This window comes from Dendrobates tinctorius, unplaced genomic scaffold, assembly GCF_039654945.1.
Source record: "Dendrobates tinctorius isolate UK_male_01 unplaced genomic scaffold, ASM3965494v1 ptg000236l, whole genome shotgun sequence".
Classification (NCBI taxonomy): Eukaryota; Metazoa; Chordata; class Amphibia; order Anura; family Dendrobatidae; genus Dendrobates; species Dendrobates tinctorius.
Window position 1 is genome coordinate 4,790,539 of NW_027361903.1, and position 17,940 is coordinate 4,808,478.

Consider the following 17,940-nt stretch of genomic DNA (forward strand, 5'->3'; position numbering starts at 1 on the left):
CCAGGGCTGCTGAGCGGAGATGGAAAAAATCCCACTCCAATGAGGACTTCATCACATTCAAACAGTCCATCACTACTTTCAAGGCCACACTCGCCACAGCTAAACAAACCTACTTCTTATCTCTCATATCCTCCCTGTCTCACAACCCTAAACAGTTATTCAACACCTTCAATTCTCTCCTCCGCCCCCCAGCACCTCCTCCCTCTCCACTCATCTCAGCTGAAGACTTTGCCTCATTTTTCAAGCAGAAGATTGATAACATCAGAGACAGTTTTGGTCAACAACCCCCAGTGCCCTTCCTCCTACCTGCCCTGCCCTCCTCCTCCAAAACCAACTTCTCCACCATTACAGAAGATCGATTCTCCACCCTACTCTCAAGATCACATCACACTACCTGTGCACTTGACCCGATCCCATCCCACTTCATCCCAAACCTCACCACAGTCTTCATCCCAACCCTAACCCATCTCTTCAACCTATCACTAACAACTGGTGTTTTCCCCTCAAGCTTTAAACATGCCTCAATCACACCTATCCTCAAAAAGCCCTCTCTTGACCCATCCTCTGTATCTAGCTATCGCCCCATATCACTTCTCCCATATGCCTCAAGACTACTGGAACAACACGTCCATCTTGAGCTATCCTCCCACCTCTCCTCCTGTTCCCTCCTTGACCACTTGCAATCTGGCTTCCGGCCACACCACTCCACTGAAACTGCCCTAACTAAGGTCACCAATGACCTACTAGCTGCCAAGGCCAAGCGACACTACTCTGTCCTCCTCCTCCTGGACCTGTCCTCTGCCTTTGACACAGTGGACCATTCCCTATTACTACAGACCCTCTCATCCCTTGGTATCACAGACTTGGCCCTATCTTGGATTGCGTCATTCAGCGTCTCTCATTCGCACACCACCTCCTCACCGCGCCCCCTATCCGTCGGAGTCCCACAAGGTTCAGTCCTAGGGCCCCTGCTCTTCTCCATTTACACCTTCAGCCTCGGACAGCTCATAGAATCTCATGGCTTTCAGTATCATCTCTATGCTGATGACACACAGATCTACATCTCTGGACCAGATATCACCTCCCTACTAACCAGAATCCCTCAATGTCTGTCCGCTATTTCATCCTTCTTCTCCGCTAGATTTCGAAAACTTAATATGGACAAAACAGAATTCATCATCTTTCCCCCATCTCACGTGACCCCCCCCAACAGACCTATCCATTAAAGTAAACGGCTGCCCACTCTCCCCAGTCCCACAAGCTCGCTGCCTCGGGGTAATCCTTGACACTGATCTCTCCTTCAAACCACATATCCAAGCCCTTTCCACTTCCTGCCGACTTCAACTCAAAAATATTTCACGGATCTGTACATTCCTCAACCAAGAATCTGCAAAAACCCTAGTCCATGCCCTCAATCTCCCGCCTTGACTACTGCAACCTCCTGCTCTGTGGCCTCCCCTCTAACACTCTCGCACCCCTCCAATCTATTCTTAACTCTGCTTCCCGACTAATCCACCTGTCCCCCCGCTATTCCCCAGCTTCTCCTCTCTGTCAATCCCTGCACTGGATCCCCATTGCCCAGAGACTCCAGTTCAAAACCCTAACCATGACATACAAAGCCATCCACAACCTGTCTCCTCCATACATCTGTGACCTCGTCTCCCGGTACTTACCCGCATGTAACCTTTGATCCTCTCAAGATCTCCTTCTCCACTCCCCCCTTATCGCTTTTTCCCACAACCACATACAAGACTTCTCCCGTGCTACCCCAATCTCTGGAACTCTCTACCCCAACACATCAGACTCTCACCTACCATGGAAACCTTCAAAAAGAACCTGAAGACCCATCTCTTCCAACAAGCCTTTAACCTGCAGTAAGCATCGATCCACCAAACCGCTGCACGACCAGCTCTACCCTCACCTACTGTATCGTCACGCATCACTTGTAGATTGTGAGACCTCGCGGGCAGGGTCCTCTCTCCTCCTGGACCAGTCGTGACTGGTATTGTTTAAGATTACCGTACTAGTATTTATTATATACACCCCTCCTCACATGTAAAGTGCCATGAAATAAATGGCACTATAATAATAATAATAATAATAATAATAATAATAATAATAATAATAATAATAATAATAATAATAATAATAATAATAATAATAATGTGCACAGTGACTGCACCAGCAGAAAAGTGAGTGCAGCTCTGGGGTATAATACAGGGTGTAACTCAGGATCAGTAATGTATGTACACAGTGACTGCTCCAGCAGAATAGTGAGTGCAGCTCTGGGGTATAATACAGGGTGTAACTCAGGATCAGTAATGTAATGTATGTACACAGTGACTGCACCAGCAGAATAGTGAGTGCAGCTCTGGGGTATAATACAGGGTGTAACTCAGGATCAGTAATGTAATGTACAGTGGGGCAAAAAAGTATTTAGTCAGTCAGCAATAGTGCAAGTTCCACCACTTAAAAGGATGAGAGGCGTCTGTAATTTACATCATAGGTAGACCTCAACTATGGGAGACAAACTGAGAAAAAAAAATCCAGAAAATCACATTGTCTGTTTTTTTTTTCATTTTATTTGCATATTATGGTGGAAAATAAGTATTTGGTCAGAAACAAGCAATCAAGATTTCTGGCTCTCACAGACCTGTAACTTCTTCTTTTAGAGTCTCCTCTTTCCTCCACTCATTACCTGTAGTAATGGCACCTGTTTAAACTTGTTATCAGTATAAAAAGACACCTGTGCACACCCTCAAACAGTCTGACTCCAAACTCCACTATGGTGAAGACCAAAGAGCTGTCAAAGGACACCAGAAACAAAATTGCAGCCCTGCACCAGGCTGGGAAGACTGAATCTGCAATAGCCAACCAGCTTGGAGTGAAGAAATCAACTGTGGGAGCAATAATTAGAAAATGGAAGACATACAAGACCACTGATAATATCCCTCGATCTGGTGCTCCACGCAATATCCCACTCCGTGGGGTCAGAATGATCACAAGAACGGTGAGCAAAAATCCCAGAACCACGCGGGGGGACCTAGTGAATGAACTGCAGAGAGCTGGGACCAATGTAACAAGGCCTACCATAAGTAACACAGTACGCCACCATGGACTCAGATCCTGCAGTGCCAGACGTGTCCCACTGCTTAAGCCTGTACATGTCCGGGCCCGTCTGAAGTTTGCTAGAGAGCATTTGGATGATCCAGAGGAGTTTTGGGAGAATGTCCTATGGTCTGATGAAACCAAACTGGAACTGTTTGGTAGAAACACAACTTGTCGTGTTTGGAGGAAAAAGAATACTGAGTTGCATCCATCAAACACCATACCTACTGTAAAGCATGGTGGTGGAAACATCATGCTTTGGGGCTGTTTCTCTGCAAAGGGGCCAGGACGACTGATCCGGGTACATGAAAGAATGAATGGGGCCATGTATCGTGAGATTTTGAGTGCAAACCTCCTTCCATCAGCAAGGGCATTGATGATGAAACGTGGCTGGGTCTTTCAACATGACAATGATCCAAAGCACACCGCCAGGGCAACGAAGGAGTGGCTTCGTAAGAAGCATTTCAAGGTCCTGGAGTGGCCTAGCCAGTCTCCAGATCTCAACCCTATAGAAAACCTTTGGAGGGAGTTGAAAGTCCGTGTTGCCAAGCGAAAAGCCAAAAACATCACTGCTCTAGAGGAGATCTGCATGGAGGAATGGGCCAACATACCAACAACAGTGTGTGGCAACCTTGTGAAGACTTACAGAAAACGTTTGACCTCTGTCATTGCCAACAAAGGATATATCACAAAGTATTGAGATGAAATTTTGTTTCTGACCAAATACTTATTTTCCACCATAATATGCAAATAAAATGAAAAAAAAACAGACAATGTGATTTTCTGGATTTTTTTTTCTCAGTTTGTCTCCCATAGTTGAGGTCTACCTATGATGTAAATTACAGACGCCTCTCATCTTTTTAAGTGGTGGAACTTGCACTATTGCTGACTGACTAAATACTTTTTTTCCCCACTGTATGTACAGAGTGACTGCACCAGCAGAATAGTGAGTGCAGCTCTGGAGTATAATACAGGATGTAACTCAGGATCAGTAATGTAATGTATGTACACAGTGACTGCACCAGCAGAATAGTGAGTGCAGCTCTGGAGTATACTACATGAAGTTTTCAGAAAATGACGTCTTCTGTGTGCTACAGGGTGGGTCATGGGGGCACGGACTTTGCCCACCCCAACAGCCTCCTCTGCTTCTAGTACCAGGCACTTATTATTCAGTGACCTGCCTTCTTTTCATAATTCCACGCTGCCATAATTGTATGTGTGCGTTGGGAGCCGGCGTCCCTTGTGCAGGACTTTGATAAAATGGCGCCGGATGTGGAGCGTTTGGAGATCGAGATTTTGGCTTAGTGAAAAATTTACCGAGTTGAAATCTCGATCTCCGCATGCACCACATCCGGCGCCATTTTATTGAAGTCCTGCACAAGGGACGCCGGCTCCCAGCGCACACATACAATTATGGCAGCGGGGAACTTTAAGGATGCGGGTCACTGAATAATAAGTGCCTGGTACTAGAAGCAGAGGAGGCTGTGGGGCTCAGAGAAGCCCCAAAGCACAAGACGTCACATTATGAAAACTTATGAGCGGCCCCTTCCCATCAGGAGTCAGTATCGCAGCCGCTACGGCCATGGCTGCAGTGTGTCGGCCTCCAGCCTCCTTTCCATAAACCTTATAGAGACCCCTGTGAGGCGTCAGGAGCTGCCGGCGATGAGCACACGCTCACATTACACGCTCATCCCTGCACTCAGGAGCAGAGACGAGAGAATCTGGTCAGATTCGGTTCTGTATTCGATCGGTAGCGAATATCGTTCCTGCAATATTCATCACTCACAGCCGGACGTCACTGGGAGAAAAATCACCGAATATGTTCAGAACCGATCACCAAACACTGAGTCAGCGCCAGAACGGCAAATCCCGAGTCACCAACCAAATCCGAGCATTCACTCTCCTCAGGAGTCACTGCGGGGGCCGAACACTCACCTGCCCCGCGGCAACGAGCCCTCCTCCAAAAACAGAGCCCAAATCTGATGAGTCCCGGCCATCGCGATCCACAGCACCCCTGTGACAGAAGAAAGGAAATCACACAGGACCTGGAGGTTATATCAGCACTGGAGCGTTATAAGAGGGGCTGATATCAGTCACATATGGTGTAATGTCTGGGGGTTATATCAGTACTGGAGCGTTATAAGAGGGGCTGATATCAGTCACATATGGTGTAATGTCTGGGGGTTATATCAGCACTGGAGCGTTATAAGAGGGGCTGATATCAGTCACATATGGTGTAATGTCTGGAGGTTATATCAGTACTGGAGCGTTATAAGAGGGGCTGATATCAGTCACATATGGTGTAATGTCTGGAGGTTATATCAGTACTGGAGCGTTATAAGAGGGGTTGATATCAGTCACATATGGTGTAATGTCTGGGGGTTATACCGTTGTGGCCAAAAGTATTGACACCCCTGCAATTCTGTCAGATAATACTCAGTTTCTTCCTGAAAATTATTGCAAACACAAATTCTTTGGTATTATTATCTTCATTTAAATTGTCTTAAATGAAAAAACACAAAAAGAATTGTCCTAAAGCCAAATTGGATAGAATTCCACACCAAACATATAAAACAGGGTGGACAAAAGTATTGGCACTGTTGGAAAAATCATGTGATGCTTCTCTAATTTGTGTAATTAACAGCACCTGTAACTTACCTGTGGCACCTAACAGGTGTTGGCAATAACTAAATCACACTTGCAGCCAGTTAACATGGATTAAAGTTGACTCAACCTCTGTCCTGTGTCCTTGTGTGTACCACATTGAGCATGGAGAACAGAAAGAAGACCAAAGAACTGTCTGAGGACTTGAGAAACCAAATTGTGAGGAAGCATGAGCAATCTCAAGGCTACAAGTCCATCTCCAAAGACCTGAATGTTCCTGTGTCTACCGTGCGCAGTGTCATCAAGAAGTGTAAAGCCCATGGCACTGTGGCTAACCTCCCTAGACGTGGACGGAAAAGAAAAACTGACAAGGGATTTCAACGCAAGATTGTGCGGATGTTGGATAAAGAACCTCGACTAACATCCAAACAAGTTCAAGCTGCCCTGCAGTCCGAGGGTACAACAGTGTCAACCCGTACTATCCGTCGGTGTCTGAATGAAAAGGGACTGTATGGTAGGAGACCCAGGAAGACCCCACTTCTTACCCCGAGACATAAAAAAGCCAGGCTGGGGTTTGCCAAAACTTACCTGAAAAAGCCTAAAACGTTTTGGAAGAATGTTCTCTGGTCAGATGAGACAAAAGTAGAGCTTTTTGGGCAAAGGCATCAACATAGAGTTTACAGGAGAAAAAAAGAGGCATTCAAAGAAAAGAACACGGTCCCTACAGTCAAACATGGCGGAGGTTCCCTGATGTTTTGGGGTTGATTTGCTGCCTCTGGCACTGGACTGCTTGACCGTGGGCATGGCATTATGAAGTCTGAAGACTACCAACAAATTTTGCAGCATAATGTAGGGCCCAGTGTGAGAAAGCTGGGTCTCCCTCAGAGGTCATGGGTCTTCCAGCAGGACAATGACCCAAAACACACTTCAAAAAGCACTAGAAAATGGTTTGAGAGAAAGCACTGGAGCCTTCTAAGGTGGCCAGCAATGAGTCCAGACCTGAATCCCATTGAACACCTGTGGAGAGATCTAAAAATGGCAGTTTGGAGAAGGCACCCTTCAAATATCAGGGACCTGGAGCAGTTTGCCAAAGAAGAATGGTCTAAAATTCCAGCAGAGCATTGTAAGAAACTCATTGATGGTTACCGGAAGCGGTTGGTCGCAGTTATTTTGGCTAAAGGTTGTGCAACCAAGTATTAGGCTGAGGGTGCCAATACTTTTTTCTAGGCCCAATTTTGTAGTTTTGTGTGAAATGATCAATGTTTTGCTTTTTGCTTCATTCTCTTTTGTGTTTTTTCATTTAAGACAAATTAAATGAAGATAATAATACCAAAGAATTTGTGATTGCAATCATTTTCAGGAAGAAACTGAGTATTATCTGACAGAATTGCAGGGGTGTCAATACTTTTGGCCACAAGTGTATCAGTACTGGAGCGTTATAAGAGGGGCTGCTATCAGTCACATATGATATAATGTCTGGGGGTTATATCAGTACTGGAGAGTTATAAGAGGGGCTGCTATCAGTCACATATGGTGTATTGTATGGGGTTATATCAGTACTGGAGCGTTATAAGAGGGGCTGCTATCAGTCACATATGGTGTATTGTATGGGGTTATATCAGTACTGGAGCGTTATAAGAGGGGCTGATATCAGTCACATATGGTGTAATGTATGGGGTTATATCAGTACTGGAGCGTTATAAGAGGGGCTGATATCAGTCACATATGGTGTAATGTCTGGAGGTTATATCAGTACTGGAGCGTTATAAGAGGGGCTGATATCAGTCACATATGGTGTAATGTCTGGGGGTTACATCAGTACTGGAGCGTTATAAGAGGGGCTGATATCAGTCACATATGGTGTATTGTCTGGGGGTTATATCAGTACTGGAGTGTTATAAGAGGGGCTGATATCAGTCACATATGGTGTAATGTCTGGGGGTTATATCAGTACTGGAGTGTTATAAGAGGGGCTGATATCAGTCACATATGGTGTAATGTCTGGGGGTTATATCAGTACTGGAGCGTTATAAGAGGGGCTGATATCAGTCACATATGGTGTAATGTCTGGGGGTTATATCAGTACTGGAGCGTTATAAGAGGGGCTGATATCAGTCACATATGGTGTAATGTCTGGGGGTTATATCAGTACTGGAGCGTTATAAGAGGGGCTGATATCAGTCACATACGGTGTAATGTCTGGGGGTTATATCAGTACTGGAGCGTTATAAGAGGGGCTGATATCAGTCACATACGGTGTAATGTCTGGGGGTTATATCAGTACTGGAGCGTTATAAGAGGGGCTGATATCAGTCACATACGGTGTAATGTCTGGGGGTTATATCAGTACTGGAGCGTTATAAGAGGGGCTGATATCAGTCACATATGGTGTAATGTCTGGGGGTTATATCAGTACTGGAGCGTTATAAGAGGGGCTGATATCAGTCACATATGGTGTAATGTCTGGGGGTTATATCAGTACTGGAGCGTTATAAGAGGGGCTGATATCAGTCACATATGGTGTAATGTCTGGGGGTTATATCAGTACTGGAGTGTTATAAGAGGGGCTGATATCAGTCACATATGGTGTAATGTCTGGGGGTTATATCAGTACTGGAGCGTTATAAGAGGGGCTGATATCAGTCACATATGGTGTAATGTCTGGGGGTTATATCAGTACTGGAGTGTTATAAGAGGGGCTGATATCAGTCACATATGATGTAATGTCTGGGGGTTATATCAGTACTGGAGCGTTATAAGAGGGGCTGATATCATAGAATCATAGAATCGTAGAGTTGGAAGGGACCTCCTGGGCCATCTGGTCCAACCCCCTGCTCAAAGCAGGATTCGCTAAATCATCCCAGTCAGATGTCTGTCCAGCCTCTGTTTGAAGACTTCCATTGAAGGAGAACTCACCACTTCTCGTGGCAGCCTGTTCCACTCATTGATCACTCTGTCAAAAAGTTTTTTCTAATATCTAATCTGTGTCTCCTCCCATTCAGTTTCATCCCATTGCTTCTAGTCTTTCCTTGTGCAAATGAGAATAAAGTTGATCCTTCTACAATGTGACAGCCCTTTAGATATTTGTAGATAGCTATTAAGTCTCCTCTCAGTCTTCTCTTTTGCAAACTAAACATTCCCAAATCCTGCAACCTTTCCTCATAAGACAGGGTTTGCAGACCGGTCACCATTCTGGTTGCTCTTTTCTGAACTTGCTCCAGTTTGTTGATGTCTTTTTTAAAATGTGGTGCCCAAAACTGGACACAATATTCCAGATGAGGTCTGACCAAAGAGGAGTAGAGGGAAATAATGACTTCACGTGATCTAGACTGTATGCTTCTGTTAATACATCCTAGAATTGCATTTGCCTTTTTTGCTGCTGCATCACACTGTTGACTCATATTCAGTCTGTGATCTATTAGTATACCCAAGTCTTTTTCACATGATATCAGTCACATATGGTGTAATGTCTGGGGGTTATATCAGTACTGGAGCGTTATAAGAGGGGCTGATATCAGTCACATATGGTGTAATGTCTGGAGGTTATATCAGTACTGGAGCGTTATAAGAGGGGCTGATATCAGTCACATATGGTGTAATGTCTGGGGGTTATATCAGTACTGGAGCGTTATAAGAGGGGCTGATATCAGTCACATATGGTGTAATGTCTGGAGGTTATATCAGCACTGGAGCGTTATAAGAGGGGCTGATATCAGTCACATATGGTGTAATGTCTGGTGGTTATATCAGTACTGGAGTGTTATAAGAGGGGCTGATATCAGTCACATATGATGTAATGTCCCGCTTATAACACTCCAGAACAGATATGATGTAATTTATGGAGATTATATCATTATTATACAGTACAGACCAAAAGTTTGGACACACCTTCTCAAAGAGTTTTCTTTATTTTCATGACTATGAAAATTGTAGATTCACTCTGAAGGCATCAAAACTATGAATTACCACATGTGGAATTATATAATTAACAAAAAAGTGTGAAACCACTGAAAATATGTCTTATATTCTAGGTTCTTCAAAGTAGCCACCTATTGATTTGATTACTGCTTTGCACACTCTTGGCATTCTCTTGATGAGCTTCAAGAGGTAGTCACCGGAAATGGTCTTCCAACAGTCTTGAAGGAGTTCCCAGAGATGCTTAGCACTTGTTGGTCCTTTTGCCTTCACTCTGCGGTCCAGCTCACCCCAAACCATCTCGATTGGGTTCAGGTCTGGTGACTGTGGAGGCCAGGACATCTGGCGTAGCACCCCATCACTCTCCTTCTTGGTCAGATAGCCCTTACACAGCCTGGAGGTGTGTTTGAGGTCATTGTCCTGTTGAAAAATAAATGATGGTCCAACTAAACACAAACCGGATGGAATAGCATGCCGCTGCAAGATGCTGTGGTAGCCATGCTGGTTCAGTATGCCTTCAATATTGAATAAATCCTCAACAGTGTCACCAGCAAAGCACCCCCACACCATCACACCTCCTCCTCCATGCTTCACGGTGGGAACCAGGCATGTAGAGTCCATCCGTTCACCTTTTCTGCGTCGCACAAATACACGGTGGTTGGAACCAAAGATCTCAAATTTGGACTCATCAGACCAAAGCACAGATTTCCACTGGTCTAATGTCCATTCCTGGTGTTCTTTAGCCCAAACAAGTATCTTCTGCTTGTGGCCTGTCCTTAGCAGTGGTTTCCTAGCAGCTATTTTACCATGAAGGCCTGCTGCACAAAGTCTCCTCTTAACAGTTGTTGTAGAGATGTGTCTGCTGCTAGAACTCTGTGTGGCATTGACCTGGTCTCTAATCTGAGCTGCTGTTAACCTGCAATTTCTGAGGCTGGTGACTTGGATGAACTTATCCTCCGCAGCAGAGGTGACTCTTGGTCCTTTCCTGGGGCGGTCCTCATGTGAGCCAGTTTCTTTGTAGCGCTTGATGGTTTTTGCCACTGCACTTGGGGACACTTTCAAAGTTTTCCCAATTTTTCGGACTGACTTTCATTTCTTAAAGTAATGATGGCCACTCGTTTTTCTTTACTTAGCTGCTTTTTTCTTGCCATAATACAAATTCTAACAGTCTATTCAGTAGGACTATCAGCTGTGCATCCACCAGACTTCTGCACAACACAACTGATGGTCCCAACCCCATTTATAAGGCAAGAAATCCCACTTATTAAACCTGACAGGGCACACCTGTGAAGTGAAAGGTGACTACTAGAGTTGAGCGACTTTGGTCGGATCGGGTTTCGTGAAACCCGAATGAAACAAAATAAGTTTCAGATGAAACTCGTCCGACTAGAGCAAAAAAAGTCGGAGTTTCGTCCGACTTTTATTTCCCATTGACTTGCATTGGGGTCGGGTTTCGGACGAAACTCCGACTTTGTTTTGCTCTAGTCGGACGAGTTTCATCTGAAACTTATTTTGTTTCATTCGGGTTTCACGAAACCCGATCCGACCAAAGTCGCTCAACTCTAGTGACTACCTCTTGAAGCTCATCAAGAGAATGCCAAGAGTGTGCAAAGTAGTAATCAAAGCAAAAGGTGGCTACTCTGAAGAACCTAGAATATAAGACATATTTTCAGTTGTTTCACACTTTTTTGTTAATTATATAATCCCACATGTGGTAATTCATAGTTTTGATGCCTTCAGAGTGAATCTACAATTTTCATAGTCATGAAAATAAAGAAAACGCTTTGAATGAGAAGGTGTGTCCAAACTTTTGGTCTGTACTGTATGTCTGCATTATTCGGACACCGCTATGATTTATAACACCACTTTACCATATTGTTAGTAGGAGTGTTCTCTCCTTTCTCCATGCTTTACACTGCAGCTCTGCTTATTCATGTAGTTGGAAATCAGTAGAGAAAGATGTAGACTCTTACAGTGAACACAATGATTAAACTATAAGCAATTTAGAGAGTAAAAAAAATAAAATCAGAAATTGGCGCATGCACAGAGGGGGAGGAGCCTAACTGTGGGCAGGGCTGTAATATTCCGTATTCCACAGTTACATTCCTCATTACTTTTTTCACCATTATCATTTACGGCTTAGAGTCCGGATGGTGAGACCCCAGGAGCAGCGGTCACACCTGGGGGAGCGCGGGGACACGTCACATGACGTCATTATAATGGCTGCTGTTACGTAATACACAGTCCCGCTGCATCCTCCTCCGTTCACGCTCCCGGTTTGCTTCCTGGAGGGCGGGGGGCTTCTCGGATGTCCCATGGGGGCAGCAGACGACGCTGATGATATGCATTTGTTATCCCGTATGTGCAGAGCTTCCATTAATTACAGATAATTCATCTGCGGAGGGTCTCTGCTATCAGGCGTCTCCATCGTCCCCTCCCTGCGAGGAATCGTGACGGCCGCTTCCCCCATCACATGTAATTGGCGACTTGCTGACAGCTCATTGTGCCGCTTAATCACAGAGAATATTTATATTTATCACGGCGTGAAGAACAAGTCGCCATCACAGCCACGGGAACAATGCAGGAAGATTACAGCTCCGCAGGAAGTGAACGGGGGCGAACAGCGAACCGCCAGGTGACTCAGTGCAGCCTGTGAGGACCCAGATCAGTGACACTACTGACCCCACAGCGGCCCGATGCCCTCGCAGGGTTGGCCATGACCACAAGCTGCTGCTTCTTCTGAGCTTTCCAGCCATGTCGTTCCTGCAGGATGGTGGGCATGAATCAGTGGCGCGAGGCCCGGTATGGCGATAGGGGCATGCACCCCTGCAGGAGGCGGACAGGTACTACTGTGTGCGATCCTAGAGAACGTGGAAAATGCCCAAATCATATCATGGGTCAGGCCCGATGATAGACCCGAGACATAGCACCCGGCTTACCCAACGCCAGTACCTTCCTGTGCAACCTCACATTATAAGCCACACCCCTTTATCTCAGGCCACACCCACATGTCCAAGAGCAGCACAAGAACACAAGACTGATATATTTAAGGATTTTTTGGGGAGGGCGCTAACTGAATTTGTTTTGGTGATGTTAACTCCTGCTGGTTACCCCAGGATTTCTACAGAACACAAAATACCTCAAAACATAAAAAAACAAAAAAATATCAGCAAATAAAATTTTAAGAGAACTGATGATGTAGAGAGCCGGAGGCTGCAGTGCGACTCATGGCTTCTGCTTGCTCGGTGCGGCATTTAGCAGACGCCATGAAAAACCAGAACTCCTGTAAATGTCAGAAAAGGCCCAAAAGTTACCCCGACGTCTTCCAAGGCCGCAGCCCTACACTGGCGGATGGGACGGATTCTCCATGATGCTGATGTGATCTTCTACACTGACAGGTGTGTCTACTTCAGCCATACTATGGACGAGATCCTAGCGAGAGAAGGTTTGTGTCACCTGGAATGTGTTGGTTTCTGATTTCACCATTATTGCACCCGCACACGAAGGGGGCAACAAGGAAACTTCAACAGAACTCTGGAACCTGAGGAGACTCCTGACTATCCTTAACAAATTATTAAACAGCATGCTTTTAAGTACTTGGATAAGAATACAGTAATTAACCAGAGCCAGCATGGGTTTGTAGCAACCAAGTCATGCCAGACTAATCTAATTTCCTTCTATGATGGAACCACTGACTGGGTGGATGAGGAAAATGCGGTAGATATAGTGTATCTCGACTTCAGCAAAGCATTTGATAAAGTATCTCACACAATCCTTATTGAAAAAAATTACCAAGTATGGGATTGACAAGGCTACAGTTAGGTGGATTCATAACTGGCTCAGTGATCGTACTCAAAAAGTGGCGATAACTTGTTACACAGCCAATTGGAAAAGTGTTACAAGTGGGGTCCACAAGGCTCTGTCTTGGCCCCAGTGTTACAAGTGGGGTCCACAAGGCTCTGTCTTGGCCCCAGTGTTACAAGTGGGGTCCACAAGGCTCTGTCTTGGCCCCAGTGTTACAAGTGGGGTCCACAAGGCTCTGTCTTGGCCCCAGTGTTACAAGTGGGGTCCACAAGGCTCTGTCTTGGCCCCAGTGTTACAAGTGGGGTCCACAAGGCTCTGTCTTGGCCCCAGTGTTACAAGTGGAGCACCACAAGGCTCTGCCATGGCCCAAGTGTTACAAGTGGGGTACCACAAGGCTCTGTCCTGGCCCCAGTGTTACAAGTGGGGTACCACAAGGCTCTGTCCTGGCCCCAGTGTTACAAGTGGGGTACCACAAGGCTCTGTCCTGGCCCCAGTGTTACAAGTGGGGTACCACAAGGCTCTGTCCTGGCCCCAGTGTTACAAGTGGAGCACCACAAGGCTCTGTCCTGGCCACAGTGTTACAAGTGCGGTACCACAAGGCTCTGTCCTGGCCCCAGTGTTACAAGTGGAGCACCACAAGGCTCTGTCCTGGCCACAGTGTTACAAGTGCGGTACCACAAGGCTCTGTCCTGGCCCCAGTGTTACAAGTGGAGCACCACAAGGCTCTGTCCTGGCCCCAGTGTTACAAGTGGGGTACCACAAGGCTCTGTCCTGGCCCCAGTGTTACAAGTGGAGCACCACAAGGCTCTGTCCTGAACCCAGTGTTACAAGTGAGGTCCACAAGGCTCTGTCCTGGCCCCAGTGTTGATAAACATTTTTATATATGATCTAGATAAAGGAACTGAAGGTAAACTGATCAAATTTGCAGATGAAAAAGATAGGAGGGATAGCCAACACTAGAGAAGACAGAAGGATCTAAATTCAGAAGGATCTGAACAAACTAACGGTGGGCAGCGACTAACAGAATGGTTTTTAACAGGGAGAAATGCAAAGACTGGGAGGAATATAACTAAGCAACAGCACGTGTGATAAAGACTTGGGTATACTAATAGATCACATATTATACAGGAGTCAACAGTGTGATGCAGCAGCAAAAAAGGGAAACACCATTCTAGGATGTATTAAGAGAAGCATAGAGCTTAGATCATGTGAAGTCATTATCCCCCTCTACTCCTCTTTCTGGAATACTGTGTCCAGTTCTAGGTACCACATTATATAAAAAGACATTGAAAACCTGGAGCAAGTTCAGAGAAGAGCGACCAGGATGGTGGACGGACTGCAGAGTATGTCCTACAAGGAACTGTGAAAGGATCTGGGAATATTTAGTTTGCAAAAAAGAAGGCTAAGAGGAGACTTTATAGTGGTCTACAAGTATATCAAGGGCTGTCACATTGTAGAGGGATCATCTTTATTCTCATTTGCACATGGAAACACAAGAAGCAATGGGATGAAACTGAATGGGAGGAGACACAGATCAGAGAGTAAAAAAAACCTTTTTGACAGTGAGGGTGATCAATGAGTGGAAAAGGCTGCCACGAGAGGTGGTGAGTTCTGATTCAATGGAAGTCTTCAAATATAGACTGGACAGACATCGGTCTGAGATGGGTGAGTGACTTTTGCATTGAGCCGGGGGGCTGGACACGATGACCCTGGAAGTCCCTTCCAACGCAAACATCCAATGACCCGACCAAGATGCAAGGTAAATATATAACGGGCTCCAGTGTTTTCATTCTATAACCATACAGTGGCATGTAAAAGTTTGGGCACCCCTGGTCAAAATTACTGTTGTTGTGACCAGTTAAGCAAGTTAAAGATGACACATTTTCTCTGTATTTTAGGCCAAAAAAATTATATATTGTCATTTTTTACATTTTAAAAACTACAATAAGGAAAATAGGCCAATGCAAAAGTTTGGGCACCCTGCATAGTTAGTACCTAGTAGCACTCCCTTTTAAAAATATCACAGCTTGTAAACGCTTTTAGTAGCCAGCCAAGAGTCTTTCAATTCTTGTTTGATGGATTTTCATCCATTCTTCCTTGGAAAATTCTTCCATTTCTGTGAGATTCCAGGGGCGTCTTGCATGCACTGCTATTTTGAGGACTAGCCACAGATTTTCAATGATGATCGAATCGGGGGACTGTGAGGGCCATTGAAAAACCTCTAGCTATCGCCTTTTGAGGTAGTCTATTGTGGATTTTGATGTGTGTGATCATTATCCATTTTGTAGAAGCCATCCTGCTTTCAAATTCAGCTTTTTCACACATGGTGTTATGTTTGCATCAAGAATTTGTTGAAATTTCATTGACTCCATTCTTCCCTCTACCTGTGAAATGTTCCCTGTGCCATTGTCTGCAACACAACTCCAAAGCATGATTGATCCATCCCCATGCTTAATGGTTGGAGAGATGTTCCTTTCCTGAAATCCTATGCAATTTTTTCTCTGCACATATCTTTGATCATTGCGACCAAAGAGTTTTATTTTAACTTCAACGATTCACAGGACTTGTTTCTAAAATGCATTGGGCTTGTTGAGATGTTTTTTTGCATACCTCTGATGCTGAATTTTATGGTGAGGGTGCAGGAGAGGTTTTCTTCTGATGACTCTTCCATGAAGGCCATATTTGATAAGGTGTCTCTGAACAGTAGAACAATTACCACAACTCCAGAATCTGCTAAATCTTTCTGAAGGTCTTTTGCAGTCAAGTGGGGGTTCTGATATGCCTTTCTAGCAATCCTACAAGCAGCTCTCCCTGAAATTTTGCTTGGCCTTCCAGACCTTATCTTGACGTCCACTGTTCCTGTAAACTGCTATTTCTGAATTACATATTGAACTGAGGAAAGGACAACTTGAAAACGCTTTGCTATCTTCTTATAGCCTTCTCCTGCTTTGTGGGCCTGCACCATTTTCAGAGTGCTAGGCAGCTGCTCAAAAGAACCCATGGTGGCTGTTTTTTCGCACAAGGTTAGAGGAGGCTATGTGTTTCTAAACCTGTGGAATCTGCATCAGCTGGCCTTTCCTAACATTGAGGGTGAACAAGTCATAACCCTTACAGGCTAATTAAGGTCTGAAACCTTGGTCAAAGTTATCTGAGCACACAAATCTCCAAAGGTGCCCAAACTTTAGCATCGGACCATTTTTCTTTTTGTAATTTTTAAAATGTGAAAAAAATTACAATGTGTATTACTTTTTAGCCTAAAATACAAAACAAATGTGTCATCTTTAACTTTAGGCCTTTTAGAGATCATTTTATCTTCAACTTGCTTAACTGTTCACAATAACAGTAATTTTGACCATGGGTGCCTAACCTTTTACATGCCACTGTAGCTGCAGCCGTGCGCACGGTCAGCACCAGGGATTATGCCAGATTATACTGCACAGAACTTTGATTCCAATGGTCACATCTATAATAATAAATGCCCTAAACAGCTTCCGGTTGTAACAACGTCCAGTTGTAACCGGTGACGTCACCGCACGCCTCTTTCCATGTTAACCCTCAACACACACACTCCTCTCACCTTTCACCATCTCCACTCACGTCCACTCACTCTTTCACTCCACATACGACCCTTTCTCTCACTCAGTCTCTCATACTCACGCCGTCATTGCCGCTGATCCACGATCCCCGACATCTTCTTCCGCCGGCACCATCCTGGATCCAGACGTCCTCCACGCCGGCGACATGTTCTTGCGGCGACGCCATTTTGGATCGGCGAAATCCCGCGATAGTCAAGATGGCGTCGCCGCAAGAACATGTCGCCGGCATGGAGGACGTCGGGATCCAAAATGGCGCCGGCGAAATCTCGCCGACGCCATTTTGGATCCCGACCGCATCCACGCCGGCGACATGTTCCTGCGGCGACGCTATTTTGGATCGGCGAAATCCCGCGATACTCAAGATGGCGTCGCCGCAAGAACATGGCACCGGCGAGGACGACGTCGGGATCCAAAATGGCGTCGGCGAAAACTCACAAGATTTCGCCGACGCCATTTTGGATCCAGACGTCGTCCACGCCGGCGACATGTTCTTCCGGCGACGCCATCTTGAATATCGCGGGATTTCACGATACTAAAGATGGTGTCGCCACAAGAACATGTCGCCGGCGTGGACGACGTCTGGATCCAGGATGGCGCCGGCGGAAGATGTCGGGGATCGTGGAGCAGCGGCGATGACGGCGTGAGTATGAGAGACGGAGTGAGAGAAGGGGTCGTATGTGGAGTGAAAGAGTGAGTGGAGATGGTGAAAGGTGAGAGGAGTGTGTGTGTTGAGGGTTAACATGGCAAGAGGTGTGATGCTATCCTCCCGATGCGATAGCATCAGGCCATAATCTAGTTTGTTAAATAAGTGTTGACTGGACCAAATTTAAAAAAAAAAAAAAAAAAAAACAACTTTACTGGGAACCAGAAATCTGGCTGCTCTGGTTGTCTACACTCCCTTTCTTCTGTCACA

The 17,940-nt window shown here is 45.5% G+C and overlaps 1 protein-coding gene across 3 annotated transcripts in view; it reads right to left on the reverse strand.

Annotated features, from left to right (window-relative positions):
- Nucleotides 1-17,940, reverse strand: part of NHLRC2 (NHL repeat containing 2) — a 76,557-nt gene that overhangs the window by 40,633 nt on the left and 17,984 nt on the right. For all 3 annotated transcript variants that reach the window (XM_073556634.1, XM_073556633.1, XM_073556632.1), the window contains one exon: nucleotides 5,044-5,122. In XM_073556634.1, coding sequence (XP_073412735.1) covers nucleotides 5,044-5,122 — 79 coding nt within the window. The remainder of the gene's footprint in view (nucleotides 1-5,043; nucleotides 5,123-17,940) is intronic.